Genomic DNA, 26,016 nt, shown 5'->3' with positions numbered 1-26,016 from the left:
GCGAGCTTGTGAGGGCAGGAATAGGAGAATAGAGCAGATGAATGCATGGCTGAGGAGCTGGTGTATGGGAGAAGGATTCACATTTTTGGATCATTTCGAATCTCTTTTGGGGTAGAAGTGACTTGCACAAGAAGGACGGATTCCACCTAAATGGGAAAGGGACTAATATATTGGCAGGGAAATTTGCTAGAGCTGCTTGGGAAGACTTAAACTGTAAGGTTTTGGTGGGGGGGGGGGAGAGATAGTGAGGAAAGAGATCAAACTGGGACTGGGGTATCATAGCAATTACAGAAACATGGCTCGAGGATGGGCAGGACTGGCAGCTTAATGTTCCAGGATACAAATCCTACAGGAAGGATAGAAAGGGAGGCAAGGGGGGAGGTGTGGCATTTTTGATAAGGGATAGCATTACAGCTGTGCTGAGGGAGGATATTCCCGGAAATACATCCAGGGAGGTTATTTGGGTGGAACTGAGAAATAAGAAAGGGATGATAACCTTCTTGGGATTGTATTGTAGACCCCCTAATAGTCATAGAGATGTACAGCATAGAAACAGACCCTTCGGTCCAACCCGTCCATGCTGACCCAGATATCCCTACCCAATCTAGTCCCACCTGCCAGCAACCGGCCCATATCCTTCCAAACCCTTCCTATTCATATACCCATCGAAATGCCTCTTAAATGCTGTAATTGTACCAGCCTCCACCACATCCTCTGGCAGCTTATTCCATACACGTACCACCCTCTGCGTGAAAAAGTTGCCCCTTAGGTCTCTTTTTATATCTTTCCCCTCTCACTCTAAACCTATGCCCCTCTAGTTCTGGACTCCCTGACCTCAGGGAAAAGACTTTGCCTATTTATCCTATCCATGCCCCTCATAATTTTGTAAACCTCTATAAGGTCACCCCTCAGCCTCCGACACTCCAGGGAGAACAGCCCCAGCCTGTTCAGCCTCTCCCTGTAGATCAGATCCTCCAACCCTGGCAACATCCTTGTCAATCTTTTCTGAACCCTTTCAAGTTTCACAACATCTTTCCGATAGGAAGGAGACCAGAATTGCACGCAATATTCCAACAGTGGCCTAACCAATGTCCTGTACAGCCGCAACATGACCTCCCAACCCCTGTACTCAATACTCTGACCAATAAAGGAAAGCATACCAAACTCCTCCTTCACAATCCTATCTATCTGCAACTCCACTTTCAAGGAGCTATGAACATGCACTCCAAGGTCTCTTTGTTCAGCAGCACTCCCTCAGACCTTACCATTAAGTGTATAAGTCCTGCTAAGATTTGCTTTCCCAAAATGCAGCACCGCGCATTTATCTGAATTAAACTCCATCTGCCACTTTCAGCCCATTTGCCATCTGGTCCAGATCCTGTTGTAATCTGACCACTACTGTCCACCACACCTCCAATTTTGGTGTCGTCTGCCAACTTACGAACTATACCTCTTATGCTCGCATCCGAATCATTTATGTAAATGACAAAAAGTAGAGGACCCAGCACCGATCCTTGTGGTACTCCATTGGTCACAGGCCTCCAATTTGAAAAACAACCCTCTACCACCACCCTCTGTCTTCTACCTTTGAGCCAGTTCTGTATCCAAATGGCTAGTTCTCCCTTATTCCATGAGACCTAACCTTGCTAACCAGTCTCCCATGGGGAACCTTGTCGAACGCCTTACTGAAGTCCATATAGATCACATCTACTGCTCTGCCCTCATCAATCTTCTTTGTTACTTCAAAAAAACTCAATCAAGTTTGTGAGACATGATTTCCCACGCACAAAGCCATGTTGACTATCCAGAATCAGTCCTTGCCTTTCCAAATACACGTACATCTTGTCTCTCAGGATTCCCTCCAACAACTTGCCCACCACCGAAGTCAGGCTCACCGGTCTATAGTTCCTGGCTTGTCTTTACCGCCCTTCTTAAACAGTGGCACCACGTTTGCCAACCTCCAGTCTTCTGGCACCTCACCTGTGACTATCAATGATACAAATATCTCAGCAAGAGGCCCAGCAATCACCTTCTGTAGCTTCCCACAGAGGTCTCGGGTACGCCTGATCAGGTCCTGGGGATTTATCCATCTTTAACCATTTTAAGACATCCAGCACTTCCTCCTCTGTAATCTGGACATTTTGCAAGATGTCTCCATCTATTTCCCTACAGTTTATATCTTCCATATCCTTTTCCACAGTCAGAGGGAAATTGAGAAACAAACTTGTATGGAGATCTCAGCTATCTGTAAGAAAAAATAGGGTGGTTATGTCATGGGGTTTTAACTCTCCAAACATAGACTAGGACTGCCATACTGTTAAGGGTTTAGATGGGGAGGAATTTAAGTGTGTTCAAGACAATTTTCTGATTCATTATGTGGGTGTACCTACTAGAGAAGGTGCAAAACTTGACTTATTCTTGGGGAAATAAGGCAAGGCAGGTGACTGAGGTGTCAGTGGGGGAGCACTTTGGGGCTAGCGACCACAATTCTATTAGATTTAAAACAGTGATGGAAAAGGATAGACCAGATCTAAAAGTTGAAGTTCTAAATTGGAGAAAGGCCAGTTTTGACAGTATTAGGCAAGAACTTTCGTAAGCTGATTGGAGGCAGATGTTTGCAGGTAAAGGGATGGCTGGAAAATGGGAAGCCTTCAGAAATGAGATAACAAGAATCCAGAGACAGCATATTCCTGTCAGGTTGAAAGGAAAGACTAGTAGGTATAGGGAATGCTGGATGACTAAAGAAATTGAGGGTTTGGTTAAGAAAAAGAACGAAGCATATGTAAGATATAAACAGGATAGATTGAGTGAATCCTGAGAAGAGTATAAAGAAAGTAGGAGTATACTTAAGAGGGAAATCAGGAAGGCAAAATGGGGACATGAGATAGCTTTGGCAAATAGAATTAAGGAGAATCCAAAGAGTTTTTACAATACGTTAAGGACAAAAGGGTAACTAGGGAGAGGATAGGGCCCCTCAAAGATCAGCAAGGCGGTCTTTGTGTGGAGCCACAGAAAATGGGGGAGATACTAAATGAATATTTTGCATCAGTATTTACTGTGGAAAAGGATATGGAAGATATAGACTATAGAGAAATAGATGGTGATATCTTGCAAAATATCCAGATTACAGAGGAGGAAGTGCTGGATGTCTTGAAATGCATAAAAGTGGTTAAATCCCCAGGACTTGATCAGGTGTACCCTCGAACTCTGTAGGAAGCTCGAAGTGATTGCTGGGCCTCTTGCTGAGATATTTGTATCGTCGATAGTCACAGGTGAGGTGCCAGAAGACTGGAGGTTGGCAAATGTGGTGCCACCCTTTAAAAAGGGTGGTAAGGACAAGCCAGGAAACTATAGACTGGTGAGCCTGACGTCGATGATGGGAAGGTTGTTGGAGAGAATACTGTGGGACGGGGTGTACGTGTATTTGGAAAGGCAAGGACTGATTAGGGATAGTCACCATGGCTTTGTGCATGGGAAATCATGTCTCACAAACTTGATTGTGTTTTTTGAAGAAGTAACAAAGAAGATTGATGAGGGCCGAGCAGTAGATGTGATCTATATGGACTTCAGTAAGGCGTTTGACAAGGTTCCCCATGGGAGACTGGTTAGCAAGGTTTGGTCTCATGGAATACAGGGAGAAACAGCCATTTGGATACAGAACTGGCTCAAAGGTAGAAGACCGAGTGTGGTGGTAGAGGGTTGTTTTTCAGATTTGGAGGCCTGTGACCAATGGAGTGCCACAAGGATCGGTGCTGGGTCCTCTACTTTTTGTCATTTACATAAATGATTTGGATGCGAGCATAAGAGGTACAGTTAGTAAGGTGGCAGGTGACACCAAAATTGGAGGTGTAGTGGACAGTGAAGAGGGTTACCTCAGATTACAACAGGATCTGGACCAGATGGCAAATGGGCTGAGAAGTGGCAGATGGAGTTTAATTCAGATAATTGCATGGTGCTGCATTTTGGGAAAGCAAATCTTAACAGAACTCATATACTTAATGGTAAGGACCAATGGAGTGTTGCTGAACAAAGAGACCTTGGAGTGCATGTTCATAGCTCCTTGAAAGTGGAGTTGCAGATAGATAGGATTGTGAAGGCGGCATTTGGTATGCCTTCCTTTATTGGTCAGAGTATTGAGTACAGGAGTTGGGAGGTCATGTTGCGGCTGTACAGGACATTGGTTAGGCCACTGTTGGAGTATTGCGTGCAATTCTGGTCTCCTCCTTATCGGAAGGATGTTGTGAAACTTGAAAGGGTTCAGAAAAGATTGACAAGGATGTTGCCAGGGTTGGAGGATTTGAGCTACAGGGAGAGGCTGAACAGGCTGGGGCTGTTTTCCCTGGAGCGTCGGAGGCTGAGAGGTGACCTTATAGAGGTTTACAAAATTATGAGGAGCATGGATCTGATAAATAGGCAAAGTCTTTTCCCTGGGGTTGGGGACTCCAGAACTAGAGGGGCATAGGTTTAGGGTGAGAGGGGAATGATATAAAAGAGGCCTACAGGGCACTTCTTCACCCAGAGGGTGGTACGTGTATGGAATGAGCTGCCAGAGGATGTGGTGGAGGCTGGTACAATTGCAACATTTAAGAGGCATTTGGATGGGTATATGAATAGGAAAGTTTTGGAGGGATATGGGCCGGATACTGGCAGGTGGGACTAAATTGCGTTGGGACAACTGGCCGGCATGAACGGGTTGGACTGAAGGGTCTGTTTCTATGCTGTACATCTCTGACTCTAAACAGAATTAAAATGTTGTACTAGTATCATCTGAATTAAAATACAGTAATTTCAATGTCAAAAGTCCTATATTGGTAAATGATATAACTGTTTGATTGCATTTTTACATGTTAAAATATAATCTTCAACTTGCAGTAGTGTCTATTAGGGGCCTGCCAGCTGCTGTGTCTGGTCACTGTTGGGGCAGTGGCAGCCTCTTAGGGAATGCTGATGGATTGTGGCTAGGGTAAGTGGTGGTTCTTGAAAGCTTCCTGGGGCCTGTAGGTGGGATCGCCCTGGTAGTGTTGTGTGGAACAGGGAAAAGCTGCAAGTCTGAGAAAGGGAAAAGGTCACACAGAAATGACGTAATTCAGATCAGGTAAAAGTCAAGATGTCACACAACAGCAGGTTATAGTCTAGCAGGTTTATTTGAAATCACAAGCTTTTGCAGCATAGCTCCTTTGTTAGGTGAAGTCTTACAGCCCCTTCATCAGGTGAAGGGGCTATGCTCCATAGACATGCAATTTCAAATAAACATGTGTTGTGTGTGACTTCTGACTTTGTCCATCCCAGTCCAACACCGGCACCATCGGGAGGTGTAGTGCAGTTAACAAAATTAAAACAAATATTGCAATGCTAAGTATGGTTTCGGATCTTAATAACATTAAAACAATGCTAAATGAGCAGCATGGACTAAGAGTGTGAGATCAAGTTTTGGTTCTGAGGCAGCAGTGGCCACTGTGGAGTTGCGCTTGAGTTACAACAGCTATGTTCCTGCTCTACCAGTACCCTCCTACCTTGTGATAAAAGCTTTAAGTTGTGAAAAAGTTTGGAAAGCCCATCAATGTTTGAGGAAATATTTCTCCCTCTGTATCTTCAAATAGATTTGTAGATGGTCACTTATCACTATTGACGTCCAACTCTGATCACTGAGACCACGTATACCAGGTTAACTTGAGGACTTCCTGACAGGCTCAGTTAACATTGTACTTAAGGAATGAGCATTACCTACCTCTTCATTTACATAGGTTGTTCTGCACAGCCACTCATTGTACAAGCCAGTACCTGATTCATGCAGATGTTCTGTACACAGTTGGTGAAGGAAAAAGGCCCAGGTCTGTGATTTTTGTTGATTTGGATATAACTGGATGTGTTTTTTTAAAAAAAGTCAGGTGATTGTTGTCAGCAGGCATGCAAGCTTTTCCTTGGAGTTTCTGTAGGAGACTCAAACCTCCTGTTTTGGAGGAAGAAAACATGGAAACTTTTTGCACTTGTTTTGCTTCTGATCCAGCTAACAGTAAGCTATTTCTCTTTTATCTACTCAAAGACCTGAAGATAAAGCTGTTGATATGTCTAATTTTGAATAATGTACTCCATGATTCATGCAACTGCAGAATGTGACAGTGCAATTATTTGGTAGTGACCTTTTCAACTGAGCCACGTAATCGAATCCCAGTCCTTTTGGCCTCCCCAGATATTGTAATATTCCTTCTTTCAAATCTAAATGGTATTCATGGGCTCTGTTTGAGCAGCAACAAGGAATTCAAATCAACCTCTGTTTATTCTGATTTAGCTTCAAGTTAATTTGTAATGATGTAAAACTTATTATCTTACTACTGAATTAAAAATAATATTAATAGTTTTAATGAAATTTTCGTTCCAGAGAATAGTTGTCAGTGACATAACCAGCACCTAGTAACATCCTGAATTACCCTCAAGCACGCATGGTGACTTGACTTCCTGAATTGATGCAGCCTGCAGGGTGAAGGTGCTGCCACAGTTATCTTGGGAGTTTCAGATGCCCTGTTACAAACTTGAAGTTCTGAATTCAGTCACTTGACAACCTGGATAACAAGTAATTTATATTTTTTAAAAATTACAAGCTTCCAAGTCTATCCCAGAAGACCACTCATTATCACTGAGTCACCCAGTGAATATGTCCTCACGTTTACCATTCCAGTCAACAAAAGAAAGATTTATAACTCATGTCAGTTAAAAGAACTCAAGAGTTGTCCAGACATCACACAAGATAAACTGATATCTATAACATCATATCACGCCCTCACTATCCCAAAGAATCTAGCAAATTGCAAAATGATATACTCAGCATGATGCTACCAGTTTTAAAGTTTCAGAATAACTTGTTAAAAATCGCTCGAGTCCCGGTGTGCTTCTGATGAATTCTTTGTTTTAGTTTTACGTAAGATAGAAATTCACACTGGGATAGTAACCTTTTGTTTTGAATGTAACTATTGAAACTCACCGCAAAATAGTGTGAATGTTTGCAAGGCAGATAGTGATTCTGTGTTGGGGTTTTCCATCTGTGGTTTCACCATGAATCAACTGAATAACTGAGAATTTGTTTTGCTTTTGCTGATGTGAATGTAGAACAATGAGTTTTCAAGTAAAAGCATGTTGATTACTTCTCAGATAACACAGATAAGTTCAGCATATTTCTTCCAAATAAAATTGAATAACATTTGAAAATTTGACACCCAACCTCCTACTGTATGTTTTCGACTACTTTCATGTATTCCCTCTCTCGTTTTGTCTTTTTCCTGTTTGCTCCAGACTGTTTTGTGCACATTTGCCCATCCTTTCTCATTTCAACAACTCACTGTGACAAACCTTTGATGTTTTAACTTGCTGACTTATCCTTGAGCATCCTGGGCAAGATTTGGTGACAAGGCAAACATAAGTTGCATGGAGATCTGAATTAATCCTTTGCTGATTTCCATCTCATGACTACTAGTAAATGATTGTGCTTGGTGAAGTTCATGAGTCTATCACATTGGTTGGTGCCTTTCAAAGGAATGCTGCACTGAGGTGCTTTGTCTTTCTATGGACCAGTTATGTTGATGTGAGGGGAGATGGCTACTCATGAGTTACTTGGATTGTCCTGTGTCGGTGTTGGCTGAGGACAGGATTGGACTTGTGATAGCTCCCACCACCACCTGAATTTGATTCGATTTTATTGTAGTCATATCTACCTAAGTAGAGTTAAGGTTTTTGCAAGCAGTACAGGCAGGTCATAGCAAACAAGGACAGAAGATGATAGGGAGCTTAGAGTGAGGCATACAAGGTTACTGCTGCATCATAGGTGCACAAAGCAAGGTCAGCATTATTTGAAGATAGAGGTCCATTCAGCAGTCTAATAATAGCAGGGAAAAAAACTGCTCTTGAACCTGTTGGTGCATGTGTTCAAGCTTCTGTATTTTCTGTCTGATGGGAGAGATTGGAAGAGAGCATTACTGGAGTTGGGGGGCTCTGATGTTGGCAGCCTTTCCACAGCAACAAGAAGTCAAAGGGTGGGAGGTTGGCTTCAGTGATGGTCTGGGCTGTGCGCACAACTTTCTGTATTTTCTTACAGTCCTAGGTCTCTGACCCATGCCTAACTTGTTGAATCGATGCAAGCAATGGAACCATCATTGGGGAGGTAGTGAGGAGGGGGTGGATAAACTAGTGAAAGTAGAATAATTATGTTTGTTTAATCAACTTTATATATGTACTCAAGTATTTGTGTCCAATCACCTATGGGAATCTTGTGATAGAATTGTATTTGGCCCAGAGTTTTATTTAAAACCTGTGACTGTTACAGCTGTCAACTGTACAGCATTACAAATGTTGGTGATGGATTAGGAGTAGATTGTAGTGTGTTCAGTGGTACTGGCTTTAGCTGCATTTTAGAAAGTCCATGATGGAGCTTGCCCAGCTGTTAATCTTTATCTTTCTAACTTGGGGGGAAAAAAATCATTATTTCTAGGTAGAACTGTACTGATGGCTCTTGGAAGAAATTAATCAATTTCCTTAACTTAATTAAGCAGATTTTGCAGGTCTGGGATTTCCCAGCAAAAGTAAATTTAGTTGGATTTTTATTTTCCAGTTCTACTGCACATCTATAGCTTTAAAATGCCTGTCATTCCAATTGTTCCTTCAATCACCAATTGAAGAGCTTGACACTAAATGATAAGCCAAGTTCAAAATTGTTCTTTGTGTTAGATATCTTTTGGCTAGCTTTGGATCTTAGCTTCACATGTTCTTCAATGCAGGTAATTCATAAAATGCAATCCCCTCAGCAATTGTAAATGCTTTACAGCATTTTAAACATAGTTCCTGAAGTCCTGGCACTTTGGATTCTTAAGTGTTAGCTTACAAGGGTGTTGCCAGGGTTGGGGGATTTGAGCTATTGGGAAAGGCTTAATAGGCTGGGGCTGTTTTCCGTGGAGCATCAGAGGTTGAGGGGGTGACCTTATCGAGGTTTATAAAATCATTAGGGACATGAATAGGATAAATAGACAAGGTCTTTTCCCTGGGGTGGGGGAGTCCAGAACTAGAGAACATGGGTTTAGGGTGAGAGGGGAAAGATATAAAAGAGACCTAAGGGGCGCCTTTTTCACACTGAGGGTGGTACATGTATGGAATGAGCTGCCAGAGCAATTGGTGGAGGCTGGTACAATTACAGCATTTAAAGGGCATGTGGATGGGTATATGAATAGGAGAGGTTTGGAGGCACATGGGCCAAGTGCTGGCAAATAGGGCTAAATTAGGTTAGGTTATCCGGTTGAAGGGTCTGTTTCCATGCTGTACATCTCTATGACGAAGTCCTTTTTGCCTGTCTGTAACAAGTAGTGTTTTCTTGAATAAATTTGTATGGACTTTCTGAATTTTTTTTTGTCTCACCAAATTTTCTAATACAATGGAAGCTGTTTATCAAGTTCTATTGTTGTCCTTCATAGAGGGTAGGGGATTACAGATATGTGCCCATTGTACTTCGAGGGGCAAATGCCTCTACTGTTGTAGTAATTGCTTGAGGCAAATCCTCCTCTTAGTCACTCAATGACTTTACCATAATTGCATTGCATACGAGCCTTTAGTGTCGGTCTTGGGTTAGATTTTGAATCTGTGCCTATCTTCTATAAATTGTTTTATTATGGTTACATAATCGCAAACCTGCATTTTTGCTATTTGAATGCAAAGAGCTGGATTTGGTAATGTTGACTTTGACTGCCAACTTGAGAACACCATGACTCCCAGAGTCTGTTGTTTGGTCGAAGCTACCCTTGTGCCAATGTGGGTTATTAGTGCACGGCAGTCTTGATTGAATTAACTCCAGTTTCTCCCACTGTCATAAGTTCAAGTTTATAGTTTGGAATATTTTGGCAAGCGCAACTTCAGTAGTTAAATAACATTTCCATATTCTTTATTTCTATTCCGATCTTTAATGTAAATTTTCTAAGTCAACATTAGACTTCACTGAAATAGCTTCCCAAAACCTTGTTGCAGAAGAGCAGAATTATATGGTTAATTGATTTATTGGTTCTGAAATATTTAGCTTATCAGTGTTGGCCTTGTTAAAGCTATGGTTAGAGGGTGAACTTTCTTTGTTCTTCAGATAATCTGAGGAAACACCCAACAGGACAGATTGGGTGCTTTAAACTGTAAAGCGCAGAGTACATGGGACATTTTGAGTTTATGGCATGAAGGATGAGCTATCAGTTTTTGTCTTTGAGTGCTGAGAGTAACTTGAAATGAAGAATTGTGATTAAGAACCTGATTAGCAAGAATTTTTCATGAAATGACAACACTAGAAGTGTCATAGTCATAATAGCACAGAAACGCACCCTTTTACCCCAACTCATCCACGCCAACCAAACTTCCCAAACAAAACTAGCCCCACTTTGTAATCTAATATAACCACTTTTACTGTCAATTAGTTTAACATCTGTAAACTTACTATCTATGCTTCCTAAATTCTTATTCAAATTGTTTATATAAATGACAGACAACAGTGGACTCAGCACTGATCCGACAGAATGTTGCTTATTGGAAGTCTTGCAGAATTACCCCATGTCTTAATTATACTGCTCTTATTGTCTAAGTATCCTGTGATACCATTCAGGATATTTGGGGGGGGTGGAGAAATTTAACTGGGAATGTGATTTGTGTTGTAGATTCCAGCTTTGAATCATGGATTTCAGTAAGGGATTCTTGAGCTGTGTGCAGCTAATGAAGTAAGTGAAATGTAATAAATACGTTAGCAACTTGGAGTTTTAAAAAAAGTATTTAACCTACCAACTACTTTCTTTTGCTTTGGAGATTGAGTCCTATAACACATGTAATTTGTAATGATGAATGAAGGCTTCCAGCTTGTTGTCTGCACTAGCAAAGTCCATTTGGAATCCACTTTATTTGAATGAAATAATTCTATAACATGAAGGGGATGGAGTACTTGACAGCCTTGATTCCTGGAGTTGTTTTATTACTGGGAAGGTGAAGAGAGTCTGCAGACCTTTTTTTCAATAAAAAGGTTGTCAGTTCTTCAGAGTAACTGAAATACAATAGTACCAGCTGTAGATAGCAAATTAGTGAGAACATTTGATGTCCAGACTGATTGGAGGTTCAGGACTGCAGCATTTTAACCTATGGTCAGGCTCTCTGTTGAATGTTCCAATTTTAGATTGCTTTGTTTAAGACTTTAACAAAGTCTGAATAAGTGGCTCGTCCATTACCCCGCCTCAATTTTGCCTCTGCACTTCCCTACATGTTCAACTTGTATAACTGCATTACTGACAGCCAAGAAGTATTCTGTATACTAAATCGAAGGTTGAAGATAAATAAACCTTCTGCTTGCTTGCCACATTTATTATTAGTCAGCTGAAAGTTGGTAGTGTTTTGACAACCAATTATGTTTCCAGAACGTAGTATATCCATAATTTTATTTATTTATTCTACTTATTTATACAGGGTGAAAGCAGGTTGCATCATAACATTGCACAATTCTTCAAATCCTGGCAGTGTGACTTTTCTCATGTATAAGGTAGATCTGCAGCAAGGTCTTGCATTTTGTCTTCCATTCAAGAATATTGCTGACCGACAAAAGTTTTCAAGCTGATTCTTTCTTTTGCTGGCTTCTCATCAGGTCTTGCTCAAGCATCATTTTGTTTCAAACAATGCACTCCCCCCAGCTTCCCACGATGCAGAGGAAATCTTTCCCCTCATCCTGTTTCAAATTTTAGCTCTTTTTCTGAAGACCCTAATTTGCGATATAGTCTCTATCAATTGGTGGTTTGTCATTCATACATGGATGATTTAGGTAAATATTGGCAGGATATTTAAATAGGGTAGGGAACTTCAAAACTAGAGGACATAAGTTTAAGATGAGAGGAGAAAGATTTCAAAGAGACCTGAGGGGCAACCTTCGAACACACAGGGTGGTTAATATGTGAAATGAACTGCCAAAGGAAATGGTAGAGTCATAGTTGTACAGCACTGGAGCAAACTCCTCGGTCCATACAACTATGTTCCCAAATGAAACTAGTCCCATCTGCTGCATTTGGTCCATATCCCTCTAAACCTTTACTATTCGTCAGCTCATCCAAACGTCTTAAATGTTCTGTATGTACCTGCATCCACCACTTTCTCTGGCAGTTAATTCCACACATGAAACTCTCTGCTCCTCATTTTCCTTGTTAAATTCTTTTCCACTCACCTTAAATATGTGCCCCCCCTGGTTTTAAAACTACCAACCCTAGGGGAAAGATGCTCATCTATGCCCCTCATGATTTTATAAATCACTATAAGGTCACCCCTCCACCACCTATGCTCCAGTGAAAGAAAAATAACAATCTTGCGAGTCTGTTTTTATATCTCAAACCCTCCAGTCCTGGCAACATCCTGGTAAATCGTTTCTGAGCTCTCTCCAGTTTAATAATATATTTGCTATAACAGGGTGACCAGAACTGCACACAGTACCTCAGCAGAGACCTCACAATATCCTGTAGAACCTCAACACGACATGCCAATTCTTATACTCAGTGGTCTAAGCTATGAAGGCAACTGTGCCAAATGCCTTCTAAACCACCCTATCTACCTGTGAGGCAAATTTCAAACCTCTGGGTCTCTGTTGGACTGTACTACTCGTGGCCTTCCCCCAAATTGTATAATTAATCTGAGAGCCCATTGTTTGCATTACCAAAATGCAATACCTTGCATTTATCCAAATTGAACTCCATGTGCTGCTACTCAGCCCATTTACCCAATTCATCATGATCTCTTTGTAATCTTAAATAACCTTCTTCACTTTCTATTAAACCATCAATTTTGATATCATCTGCAAACTTATTAACCATGCCTTTTATATTCTCATCCAAATCATTTATATAAATGACAAACAAAGGCAGGCCCAATACTGATCCCCAAGGAGCACCACTAGTAACAGGCCTCCAGTCCGACAAACCACTCTCCACCCTCGTCCTTTCTCTCCTACCATAAAGCCAATTTTGTAACCAGTTGGTAAGCTTGACCTGAATCCCATGCAATTGAACTTTACTAATTAGTCTACCATGAGGAACCTTGCCAAAGGCTTTTATTAATATACAAATAAGCAGTGTCTACCACTCTGCCCTCATGAGTCGTTTGGTTACTTCATCAGAAAAACTCAATCAAGTTTGTGAGACACTATTTTCCTTCCACAGACCTAAGCTGATATTCCTAATTGATCCTTGCCTCCCCAAATGCATGTAAATCCTATCTTTGGGTCACCTTCAACAACTTATCCACCACCGATGTAGATGCAGGTACAGTTAAACATTTAAAAAGCATTAAGACAGTTATATGAAAGGCAAGTTTTAGGGGGATATGGGCCAAATGCAGGCAAATGGGGCGAGTTTAGTTTCGGAAATCTGGTTGGCGTAGATGAGTTGGATTGAAGGGCTTGTTTCCATGCTATATGATGCCAATCCTTTCACCAGTGCCCACATATGCACCATCAAGCACAAACTCTCCAGCCAAGGATTACTGAAAAGCTATTGTAATTCCCAATGCCATGTTAGTTAAGATCAGACAAGTTGTTCTATCGATTGACGACTATCGTGGTCTGTAGGGCCCAGTACCATACTGGGCAGACAGTGAGGCATGAAATATTTTTATAAAGCCAATTTGCAGATTTTTTTTTTGAAACTTACAACTAGACATCACTTTTTTTTAAAAGAAAAAGTAATGAGAAAACAAACAGAAGAGCTTTCATTTATGCTGTGTCCCAAGTGCTTCGTAATGAGCTGATTACCCTTGAAAACCCTAGCCAGCAGCGTTTCGCTCATTGTGACAGTCGGTTGGACACTTCATCGCCATTTGGGTCGCTTTACTGTGATTTATTAAGTCCTTCAGTTGATGTTTAACCCCTATTAATGTATATCGGTCATATCTAGCTTCTTAAGGTTCCCTACAGTGTGGAAACAGGCCCTTCAGCCCAACAAGTCGACACTGACCCTCTGAAGAGTAACCCACCCAGACCCATTTCCCTCAGACTAAAGCACCTAACACTATGGGCAATTTAGCATGGCCAATTCACCTGACCTGCACATCTTTGGACTATGGGAGGAAACCGGAGCATCCGGAGGAAACCCACTCAAACACTGCAAACTTCACACAGACAGTCACCCGAGGCCAGAATCGAACCTGGAACCTTGGAGCTGTGAGGCAACAGTGCTAGCCACCGTGCTGCCCAGGATCTTGAGTAGGTGACTACACTGTTATACTCAGTTGTGGTAGGCTTTTAAGGAAAGAAAGCAACTTAGAAAATAAATGTAATAAAAACAAAGATTGCACCTGCTGGAAATCTGAAACAAAAAACAAAGTGCTGGAGAAACTCTGGTCATTGGACTTAATGTTAGCTCTGTTCTTGACACAACAGGTGCTACCAGATCTGCTGAGTTTCTCCCACATTTTGTGTTTGCATTTATAATGTGCCTTCTGCAACTTCCAGAGAAACCAAAGCTACTGAATAAAATGTTGCAATCTAGGGGAACTTAATAGATTTCCCCCAAAAGTATGAGAGAATGACAAAGGTAATCAAATTTAGTGAGCTTCAGGGATATTAGTCTTGACACCAGTAGAACTCCCATGACATTATTTAAAAGCTGAATTAAGAGGGCAGGTAATGATGGTGAATGATCTGATGTAGAATACATTGTGGTTTCTGCCCAATGTATTGAAAAAGAGGATTTTCATTTTTGATGGGTAATGAATGACATGTGTTGCTGATCTGCTATTGTGAAATTTTTCACTTTGGTAGGAAAAAGCTAATGACAGACTATTATTTAAATGGTTATAGATGGGCAAATGCTAAATGTGCAAAGGGGCCTGGGTGTTCTTGTACATCAGATGCTGCATGCAACCTTCCAGGTGCAGCAAGCAGTTAGGAAGGCTAGCTTGTTGGCCTTCAATGCAAGTATGTTTGAGTACAGCTCAAAGGATGTCTTGCTGCAGTTGTGGAAGGCTTTGGTGAAACCATCGTTGGAGTACTGTGCAGGCTTACTCTGCTTACCTCATAAAAGATGTAATTATCATGGAGTGCAGTGATGGTTCAGCAGACTGATTCCTGGATGGAAGGTTTGTCTGAAGAGAGGTTAGGTTAACTGGGTCTCTATTCACTGTTAAAAGATAGAGAGAGAGGATAGTGTTCAAAATTATAAAATTCTGACAGGAAAATTATTCAAGGGGCTGAAGTGGAATTCCTTTTCACTTTGCATCCCTACAAGGCATTGATATATTTAATTCAGAGCTTCCTAAACACTTTCCCACTGGGACAGCATGTAGAGCCTTGAAAATTGTTCTTTCTGTCAGAATTTGGTGGGGCTGGGTGACCTTTGAGTCAGAAAAGTGGTAGAGCTATGTGGTGACCATGGTGACCATTGTGACCTGTGAACTCTCAACCCCTCAATCCTTGCATTTATTGATATTTGCGACAGCTTTTTAGGCATTTCTTTATAACCTTTTATATGATCCTAAATACTATTTTCTTTGAGTTTTGCATGTTGAACGAATAGGACATTGTCTGTGGACAGTTCTGCTTTTTAATGTATTTCCCCATCTATCTCAACCAATTTGAGCCTCATGCCTTCATAATTTCCTTATTCAAATTTCACACCCATGCTTTAGATTGAACTGTCTCACTTTCAGACATAATGTAAACTTCTATCATATTGTGGTCACTCATTCCTAAAGGTTCTTTTAAAAACAAGATTACTGTCAAGCTGTTTTTCATTAGGTGTGTAAAAAAGACAACTATTTGGCTAAATGAGTCTGTTATAGTCAGAGTCAGAAAAATTATAAAGGAAATAGGGAAATGGCAAAGAAGTTAAATGATTTAATTTTCTGCTTCCACTGAGGAAGATACAAGTAATCTCCCAGAATTAGAGATGTAAGTGACTTGGAAAAATGAGGTGGTTGAGAGAAATTTGTTTGAGGTAGAAGATTGTACTAGAGAAATTAATGGAGCTGAAAGGTGATTAAATCCTGAAACCTGATATTCTGCACCCCAAATGTTGAAAGAGTTAGTTGATGCATTGATGATTATCTTCCAGAATTCTATTGATTCTAGAATGATTTTGAAAGGTGTTACCCTAAAACAAAATGCTCAAAGGTGTTATATAATATAACAATGGTCTGTTAGTCAGCAAATAGGGAATCCTGTTTGAAGATGTTAGTCACATCTTCAAAAGCCTCCCAACAAAGTTGATAAAGGGGAGCCAACAGACGTTGTATATTTAGATTTTCAAAAGGCTTTCGATAAATCGTTTTCATGAGATTAGTTAGAAAAATGAAAGCACCTAGGAGGCAGAGACCGCAATTTCCCTTCCCACGTGGTTAAAAATGCCCTCCAACGCATCTCGTCCACATCCCGCACCTCCGCCCTCAGACCTCACCCCTCCAACCTGTAACAAGGACGGAACCTCCCCTGGTGCTCACCTTCCACCCTACCAACCTTCGCATAAACCAAATCATCCGCCGACATTTCTGCCACCTCCGAACGGACCCCACCACGAGGGATATATTTCCCTCCCCACTCCTTTATACCTTCCGTAAAGACTGTTCCCTCTGTGAATACCTGGTCAGGTCCACGCCCCCCAACAACCCACCCTCCTGTCCTGGCATCTTCCTCTACCACCGCAGGAATTGCAAAACCTGCGCCCACACCTCCTCCCTCACCACCATCCAAGGCCCTAAAGGAGCCTTCCACGTCCACCAATATCATTTATTGTATCCGTTGCTCCCGATGCGGTCTCCTCTACATTGGGGAGACCGGACGCCTCCTTGCAGATGGCTTTAGGGAGCATCTCTTGGACACCCACACCAATCAATCTCACCGCCCTGTGGCCCAACATTTCAACTCCCCCCTCCCACTCTGCCAAGGACATGGAGGTCCTGGGCCTCCTTCACGGTCGTCCCCTCACCACCCGACGCCTGGAGGAAGAACGCCTCATCTTCTGCCTCGGAACACTTCAACCCCAAGCATCAATGTGGACTTCACCAGTTCCCTCATTTCCCCTTCCCCCACCTCACCCCAGTTCCAAACTTCCAGCTCAGCACTGACTTGCCCTACTTGCTTATCTTCTTTTCTACCTATCCACTCCACCCTCCTCTCCGACCTGTCACCTTCATCCCCATCCCCATCCTCACTCACCTACTGTACTCTATGCTACTTTCTCCCCAGCCCTACCTTCCTCTCATTTATCTCTCCACCTTTCAGGCATTCTGCCTGTATTCCTGATGAAGGGCTTTTGCCCGAAACGTCGATTTTTCTGCTCCTCGGATGCTACCTGAACTGCTGTGCTTTTCCAGCGCCACTCTAATCTGGTTTCCAGCATCCTCAGTCATTGTTTTTACTTAGTGTGGAAGATCAGCAGGATCTTGGGATACATGTATAGAAAATCCTCAAGGTTGCCACACAAGTTGCTAGGGTTGTTAAGGTGGTGTATGCTGTTTTGGCTCTCATTAACAGAGGGATTGAGTTTGAGATGTGAGGTTTTGCTGCAGCAACCCTACTTAGACCACACTTGGAATATTATGTGTAGTTCTGGTCATCTAATATTAGGAAAGAGGCAGATGCTATAAAGAGGGTACAGAAGAGATTTACCAGGATGCTACCTGGATTGGAGGGTTGTCTTTTGAAGGGTTGAGTGAGCATGGGCTTTTCACACTCAAGAGAAGGAAGGAAGAGAGGTGATTTGCTAGAGTTGTACAAGGTAATGAGAGGCATAGCTAGAGTAGATAGCCAGAGACTTGGTCCCAAGGCAGAAGTGGCTGTCACAAGGGGGCATAATTATAAGGTGATTGGAGGAAGGTTTGCTGGAGGTATCAGAGGTAGGTTACTTATGCAGAGTTTGGTGGGTGCAAGGAATGCACTGCCAGTGATGGTAGTAGAGTAAGGGACATTTAAGCAACTGCGGGACAAGCACATGGATGGTAGTAAATGGAGGTGTGTGTAGATTGGGTTGATCTTGGATTAAGAGAAATGTTCAGCACAACATCATGGGCCAAAGGGCCTGGCCTGTGCTGTACTGTTCTATGTTCGAAATGGGAAGAGGTTGGAAAGTGAAAGCATACAAAAGGGATCAATGTATCCTCCTCAATAAGTCACTGAAGGCTAACATGCAGGTTCTGCAAGCTATTCGGAAGCCTGATGGAATGTTAGCCTTTATTGCAAGAAGATTTGAGTGTAGGAGTAATCAAGTCTTGCTTCAGTTGAAAAAGAGCTTGGTTTGACCACATCAGGAATATTGTGTAGTTTTGGACCACTTAACTCAGGAATGATGTTATGGCAAAGTTGGAGCATATCAAACGTTCACCAGACTTAACACTGAGATAATAGGACTGTCCTGTGAAGGGACGTTCGGTACATTGAGACTATATCTCTAAAGTTTTGAAGCATGAGAGGTGATCTTGTTGAAACATTTATACAAGGTAGATACAGGTAGGATGTTTATTATGATTGGAGAGTATAGAACACAATGTACAATGTAAACATTTAAGGGAAATAACTCTGACTTGAGATTAATTTTTGTTTTTACTCAGGGTTGTGAACCAAAGGGCTGTGGAAGCTCAGTCTTAAGGGAGCGAATGATAGATTTCTGGTTACCAGTGATCTAGGGTTATGGGGTTGGGCTGGTTAAATGGCACTGAAATGTTTGATCAGCCATGATTTTATTGAAAGATGACTAAGTCTAGATGGGCTGATTGGCTAATCCCATTCTTATGTGATTTTGCATAGAAATCATATTGAATCATGAAGTGAGATATTGTTTCCAGGAAGATATTTCATTAGGTGAGAAATGGGAGCCTGAAGAAAGAGCTGGCATGTCCTGGTATTTGTCACCTGTCCTAGAATTGCTTGATATTAATGATGGGGGAAAACCCAGAGGGAAGCTGATTCCTAATTAGTGCTGACTTTGTTTCTCTTCTTTTACAGTGACTGTGATGCTGCATTTCAACTGGGAGCAATAACCAAGCAGCTTGTGTAGCATCCGTGTTCTGCTACAGAAAGCAGCAATCTGAAGGCACAGTCTTTCTAACAATCCTTGCCAAACTGGTAAGGAGTGGGAAGTTGCATAATGGAGCAAAGAAATAGCTTATTAGGATCTTTAAACCAGCCTTTGAGCATTGATGCAGAGGGCAACCCTGGAAAAAATACTCCAACTAATTGCAGCAACAAAGTTGTTGGCAGGAGAGAGGGAGAGATAGATGGAGGTGCTTTGGAGGAAGAAGATGGTACGAATTGGAAGCAAGAGGGGGGAAAAGCTGCTGACTCGGGGCAAGAACTGGATCCACCAAACTCTGACCAGCAGCAATTCTCTGTCAAGGAGACAAATTTTGCAGAAGGCAGCCTGAAACTCAAAATTGGGTTGCAGCCCAAGAGAACTAAGAAACCCCCCAAAAACCTGGAGAATTACGTTTGTCGGCCTGCTATTAAAACAACCATCAAGCACTCACGGAACAAAATTTCCAGAAGTGGGAAAAGCACCGAGGAGAGAGAGGAAGAAAATGAGCTGAAACGGGTAAGGTCCCCACCATAACTACTAAGGCGCAGTATCCGGTTGACTGTTTGTAATAAGCTTTTGATTTATTTAATCTTTTCTCTTGGAGCTTGCTTGTCTGCCTGCGGGTTTGATTGGTTGAGTGAAACCCTTCTTTCAACTCTTAGTTTTGAGCAATCTGGTTAATGTAATATCTTAAACTCTGAGCCAGGAAATAATAACCCATGGGCTTGAAACAGAATGTCTTTACTCCAAAGTCAAATGACACCTTACGACTGTACTAGTGTTATCCAGTCTTCAGGTGTTGAGTGTCTTCATTCCTCAAAAACACAGCTACTGCCACAGAAATTTTCCTCTAGCTATTTTGCCACCCAACCCCAGTGTCTTTGGTTGTTTGAGTGATATCTGAACATTGTACATACGTCACAACCAACCTATTGCTTCCTTTTTTTCAAAACTTTGGACTAAAGAAAAATCGCTCCAGAATATTATAATGGCATTGCCCAGATCTTATGACATTTCCCAGGATTTGAATAAGGTCTTTTAGATAGCTAGAACTAATATACCCTCTATTGCAAAATTGTGGCCATTTTTGTTTCTAACTTAAGATGTGCTTTTCTGATGGATTAATTTAAATTTGGAGGTTACTTTAAAGTAGCAAAGGTATTTTAACAACAAATGCTGGAGATCACAGTGGGTCAGGCAGCATTCAGGAAGACAGAGCAAGCTAACATTTCAATTCCAGATCTCTGAAGAGTCATCTAGATTCAAACATGCGCTCTCTCCCTGAATGCTGTCTGACCTGCTGTGATCTCCAGCATTGTTGTTTTCAGTACAGATTTCAGCTTCTACAGTTACTATCAAAGGTATCTTCGCTGTTATGATAGAAAACACTCCTGGAAATGTCAAGTATCCTAAGCGCTTGAAGGAGAGGAGACTGATTAACGATTTTTATGAAGAGTTCAAAACATAAACCTGAAAAGTCAGCAATGTATTTTCAGCTGAAAGTTATTACTTCAGAATTGCAAGGTTACTTTGGCTGCTTGTCTCTATTTTGGTAATTTTGACAGCCAGTAATACTTTTAACCATCAATGCTCCAATTAGTTTGACATGTCGAGTCATGCTAGATGGAGTCAGCAGTTAAAACAGTATATTTCTTATGTTTTGGAGAAATGGATAATACTTCACTGGACTTCTGGGGCTTGGTCACAGACACTGGGACTTGGAGTTTGGGTCGCATGGAAGCATGTATCTTGCCTTGATGGGTCAAGTTTGTTACAATTGATAAATGCTACACCTTGTGAATGGGATTGGAGCTGAGGTACGGCAGAGTCAGGCACAGGTCCAGAGTGTGTGTTCTTGCTGACTAATGCTTATTCAGCAGTCTTGCATTGTCTGTGGATAATTTGTAGAATCAGACTTTTACTTGGTTGCAATTTGTATCTATTAACTATTTATTTTACTAGGCGATGTACTGAAATTTCTTTTTTCCTTAAGTGTTTTGATTCTGTATTTGAGGGTGAATATTTTGTAATGCATCACCTTGCCTTCCCAATGCAGATATAACATTATCAGATGACAGAGTAACACTCTCTTCACCCATACCTCTTTTTAGCATACGCATTAAAATTTTACAACAGCTCTGCTAGGCTTGTGTTCTTTCAGAATGTAATTGTTAATTTATTTACCAATTATTGTGGGCTGCTTTGTATTGTCTTTGCTTTGAATCCGGAATTGACTCGAAATAGCTACAGACTGACTTTGTATAGAATCATTAGCCTCTTCACTGCTGACTGTCCTCTGACCTGTCTGTGCTGAATTGTAAGCTGATCCCAGATTTGAAGTAAAAGTGTTCAAAAATGAAACAACCGGTTTGTCTTGTCTTTTTTTTTGTTTTTCTGGTAGTATATTAATCTAAAGCTGGACTTGATACTGCTTAATAGCAGCAAATCTGCGATGTGTGTTGGTTATCTGCTCCTACCGTGTGCAGATTGTGGTGTGTAAGTCAACTCTGGTTATAAGCTACTACAACAAATCCTATCTGTTAACCCCCTCCCTTTCAACTTCACAATGAAGTGCTTGCTCAGTGTGTGGCCTCAGGTTTTCACGGAAGAAGTAAATGTTCTACTTAGCTTGTACTGTAAATCAGCACTGGATCAAGCAGGCTGTAGGCTTAAAGTGACAAAAAGGATGCATGTGAGTTTGAGAGACTCTTGTGGAGCAGACCAAGCATGGCATGGCAAGTGATGAACAGAAGTAGGGCCCGCCAGTGAAATGAAAGAAGTATTAAGCATATTCTGGGTGAAATCATCATGTTTACTAATTTGTGTCTCGCTGCACCAAGGTAATTTGGCATTAGTGAAAATTGGTGTGAGATTGGCTGAAGGGCCCTGCCCTGAAGACCTGAAGAAGATACTCCACGTCATAGAAAATATCAGAACGGAGACCAGCCACCGTCCTGATCGTGAGACTTGTGTATTGCAGCAGATCCTCAAATCGTCATGCTGCATTTCTGGAATCGAGGTATCCATTCACACTCGGTCCAAGTCAGAACCCAAGTCCAGCAAAACTTGCAGAACAAGCAGTTAGTTGTTTAGCTGTTTTAATGGGATGAACAGTCAAATGTTGTGGAAAAAGGCCAAAATTGCACAGATGTTTCAAAAAGACCTTTACAAAATTACTAGTTTCTATGATTCTTCATCAAACCGTGGTGAAAATGAGTATCCTAACTGAATTTGCCATCGGTGTGACTATTAGAAGCAAGCCTGGAGATTTGAAAAAGAGAATTCTCCGATTTCAGTCAGCCCTTGGCAGGTTGTGGTCCATTTGAACTCAGCTGTGATAGTTGCAATCACAGTAAGCACTCCATCCAGATGCAGTAACATAATGACATTCAGCATGAATCAACGCGGCTGTGCCATGTACTGCGCTGATGAGTGTTACTGCTGCCTGTTTCTTGTCCTGCCAGGAACTACGACTGAGCCTCATTGACCTTGAGTGAGACCGCGAGGTTGAAAGAACCAGGAGGGTAAAGGAGCATGAACAATTTAAAAGTAACTGTCCAAACTTTAAGTGCCCAAGTATGCTTGGAAAATTCATTCTATCGCCAATATTGTGGGCCAGCTGCAAAAACTTTGTGTTGATTCCTAGCTGAGAAAATGGCAAGTTGGAGTAAGTATTCCCCATGAGGACACTGCATTTTGGAGAAATGCAGCAGGAATATGGGAAAGGGTGTTGGAGTAGTGGCGGGGGAGCTAATGGAGTGGCTCTTTGAAAGAACCATCGCAGACAAAGTGGGCCAAAAGTGGTTGAAAGATGTATGTACTTGTAACAGGGAAGGAAAATAGCCCATCTGAAGGCTTGGATTAATGTCGGACAGTCCATACAGATTTAAAAATTAACTGGTGGGATTTAATTATATTGAATAGTGGAGAAAATAATTGTGTAGGGGAAAGGAAATGTTTCATACATTAATATTTGAGACTGCACTTGATATTACACTGCAGAAGAGGGAGTTAGTAGTATCTGGTATTAAAAAACAATATAGCCACCTGGAGAAGGCTAGAGAACAAAAATGTTGTAGTCACGAGGGATCTTTGCAGGAGGAGTTGTATGAAGTTTATAAAAGTGATTTGAATGTAGATATAAGCAAAATACCAGTGCAGTTTCCTAATGGAATAAATTAAGGAGCATGCTGATTTAGAACACTGGAGGTTGTAGATGAATGTAGATTGGTTTTGTATATGACTGATGTAGAGAAAAAGTAGAGATGCATTTTGGGAGGGAAAGAACAATGAGGCAGTATAATTTAAATGGTAAGGATTCTTAATGAGGTATTGAAGTCTCAGTAATACTGATGTGTTGTTTTGAAAGAAGGAAGATTGGTTGAAAAGGCAAATATTTTTCTAGCCTGCTTAAGATGTATGTCATGAAATATGCTGTTTATGATCTGGAACTTCGTAGGTTTTCGTTTGGAATAGTCCAAGCAGATTGGAAATTAGCAAATATAACACTGCTATGCCCGAAAGGAAGGAGGGAGAAAACTGGGAACTAGCAGTTAGATTGACATAATTGGTTAAGAAAATGCTGAAATCTATTATCAAGTCTCAACAATGTGTTTGCAGAGTCAGGCAAAGCTAACAACATGGTTTCATGAAAAGAAAGTTGTATTTAATTGCGTAATTAGGGTAGTTGAGGGATAGAAAATGTAGTATACTTCGATTTCCAAAAGGTGTTCAGCAACACACAGTACTAAAGGTTACTATGCAAGTCAAGAACCTGAAAAGTGGGATAATATGTGGAAGTACACAGGTTAATGAATAGGAAGAGTTAAGTAGCGATGAAAGGTCATTTTCAGTTGGTAGGTTGTAAGTAATGGAGTGCCACAAGTAACAATGCTGTGGTTATGGCTATTTCCAGTCTATATCAATGATTTAGTGAGGTCACAGAGAATGAGGTATCCAAGTTCACAGGCAACGCAAAGTTATATGTAGACCAAGAGAAAGACAGGCTGCAAAGTGGTATAGACTGGTTAAATGGGTGACAAAGTGAGGTGGCAAATGGACTCCAATTCAGGAAATTGCAAAATTATTTACCTTTTTTGTTGGTAAGAAATTAAGAATGTTTTTTTAAAAAGGTATAAAACTTTTAAAAGTTGTTCCAAGATCTATGGATATGCTTGTACAAGCAATACCTGCAAACACAAACATCAAGCAATAAGAGTCAAATGATGTGGTGTTCTGTGCTGCAGGAGAGTAAAACTTCAGGAAGCGTGCTCTGTTAAAATTACATAGGGTTTTGGGGGAAGGATGTAGGGGGGGTGGGGGAGGAAGAATGAGGCATATTATGGGAGGACACATTTGGTTGTGATGGAATGTCAGGAGGGAATGTGAGGACGTTTGTCTGAGTTGCAGAGAATTGGGACAGAAAGGAAGCCCAGAGGTCATGGTTGGAGTGTGAGAGATGGGTGGGGTTGGAGTGTTGGGAAGGGTGTGATTAGAGCAGTGGAAAGTAAGGAATTCAAAGCAGAGTTGTGTGATGAGGGGCCAGGAGAGGGAGACTGAGTTTTTAGAAGATTTATTGAATTAGGAGCTGTGTGGAGGGGGTGGGGGGGCAACAGTGGTGGAGGAAGCACCAAGGGAATTTCAGGGGTGGGGAGTGGTGTGAAATACTTAAATGGGATAGTAGAGAGCAAGTTTCAGAAGGAGAGTGAACAGTTTTAAACAACGGAATTCTGAGAAAACATTAATCACGCAAGGTGATGAATTACTCACAAATGAATGCAGAATCTCTAGATTCAGGTGACATGTTCTTCAGGAGCTAATATGGAAGATAATGTAGTGGGTCCTATTGTAATGAACATTCTCAATTCTTAGTTTTGCGCATATATGATGAAATGGATTAAAACTTTGACCGTGCCAGTTTGTGGAAGATGTGTTTTGGGTGATAACTGACATCTACATAATCAAAAGTTATTTTAAAAAGATTTCTGCTCTCTTCTAGATGTTTTATGCAATGTTAATTATTGCAGTGTCCAAGAACTTGATGGTTTTCTTGTATGCTGTGACTTTTTAAAATGAAGTGTTGGAGAAGATATTGATCAATTTTTCTAATTCTGTGATTGTTAGTGTCCTTATATATCAAATGTCAATAAACAAACAGAAGGTACTGTTGCTACATGACTGCATCACACAATGGAGAAGTTAGTAAGGATGAAAGAGGAGCTTTTGAGAAAACCAAGAAGTAGTCCTTGAGATAATGTCAAGGAGAACTTGAGAATGTAAGAAACAGGAGCCGGAGTGGCCTGTTCAGCCCGTCAAGCCTGCCCTATCATTCAGTAGGATCATGGCTGATCTGCCCCAGGTTTCAAATAATCTTTCTTGCCATTTCCTCATAACCCTCAACTCAATATTTGGAAAGTGTATCCAACTCCTCTTCATGCTTTAAATGATCTAGCCTCTGGAGCTCTCTGGGATCATCTCCCATGTGGGAGAAGAAGATCCTTTTGCATCTCAGTTTTAAATGAATGTCCCTTTGTTCCACATTTGAGATTTGCTCACTAGTAGAAATATCTTCTAAACATCTATCTTTTGTACCCCTTCAAAATCTTGAATGCTTTAATAAGATTCCTCTTTTTTTTCCTAAACTAATGAATAAAGACTGAATCTATTTAGTCATTAAGTCCCTCATCTCCAGAATTACCTCTGTGAATTGCCAATGAATTTCCTGTAACAACTGGATATCTTTTTATGAAATGAGGGCCAGAACTGCATGCAGTACTCCAGGTATAGCTTCATAAATACAATGTTCAGCGCAACAAGATTTTTAAACCCCAACCCAAAGGTCAAAACTGCAATTGCTGCCTTAATGACTTGCTGCACTGACATGTTAATGTTTTATATCGTGCACAAGAATGCACAAATCCCTCTGTGCTGCATTTTTTGGAGTCTGTCTCCATTAAATAATAGCTTGCCTATTTTGCAAAGA

At 41.2% G+C, this 26,016-nt stretch overlaps 1 protein-coding gene across 7 annotated transcripts in view; it reads left to right on the top strand.

Annotated features, from left to right (window-relative positions):
• ash1l (ash1 (absent, small, or homeotic)-like (Drosophila)) overlaps positions 1-26,016 on the top strand; it is a 243,118-nt gene that overhangs the window by 20,254 nt on the left and 196,848 nt on the right. For 3 of the 7 annotated variants that reach the window (XM_072548807.1, XM_072548808.1, XM_072548803.1), the window contains 2 exons: positions 10,668-10,727; positions 18,965-19,550. The exons of 2 other annotated variants lie outside the window; for them this stretch is intronic. In XM_072548807.1, coding sequence (XP_072404908.1) covers positions 19,107-19,550 — 444 coding nt within the window. In that variant the 5' untranslated portion in view covers positions 10,668-10,727; positions 18,965-19,106. The remainder of the gene's footprint in view (positions 1-10,667; positions 10,728-18,964; positions 19,551-26,016) is intronic. 2 more of the 7 variants (XM_072548804.1, XM_072548806.1) reach the window with 1 other exon arrangement.

This window comes from Chiloscyllium punctatum, chromosome 28, assembly GCF_047496795.1.
Source record: "Chiloscyllium punctatum isolate Juve2018m chromosome 28, sChiPun1.3, whole genome shotgun sequence".
Lineage (NCBI taxonomy): Eukaryota > Metazoa > Chordata > Chondrichthyes > Orectolobiformes > Hemiscylliidae > Chiloscyllium > Chiloscyllium punctatum.
The sequence above is the reverse complement of the archived record's forward strand: the minus strand, read 5'-3'. Positions and strand labels throughout refer to the sequence as shown.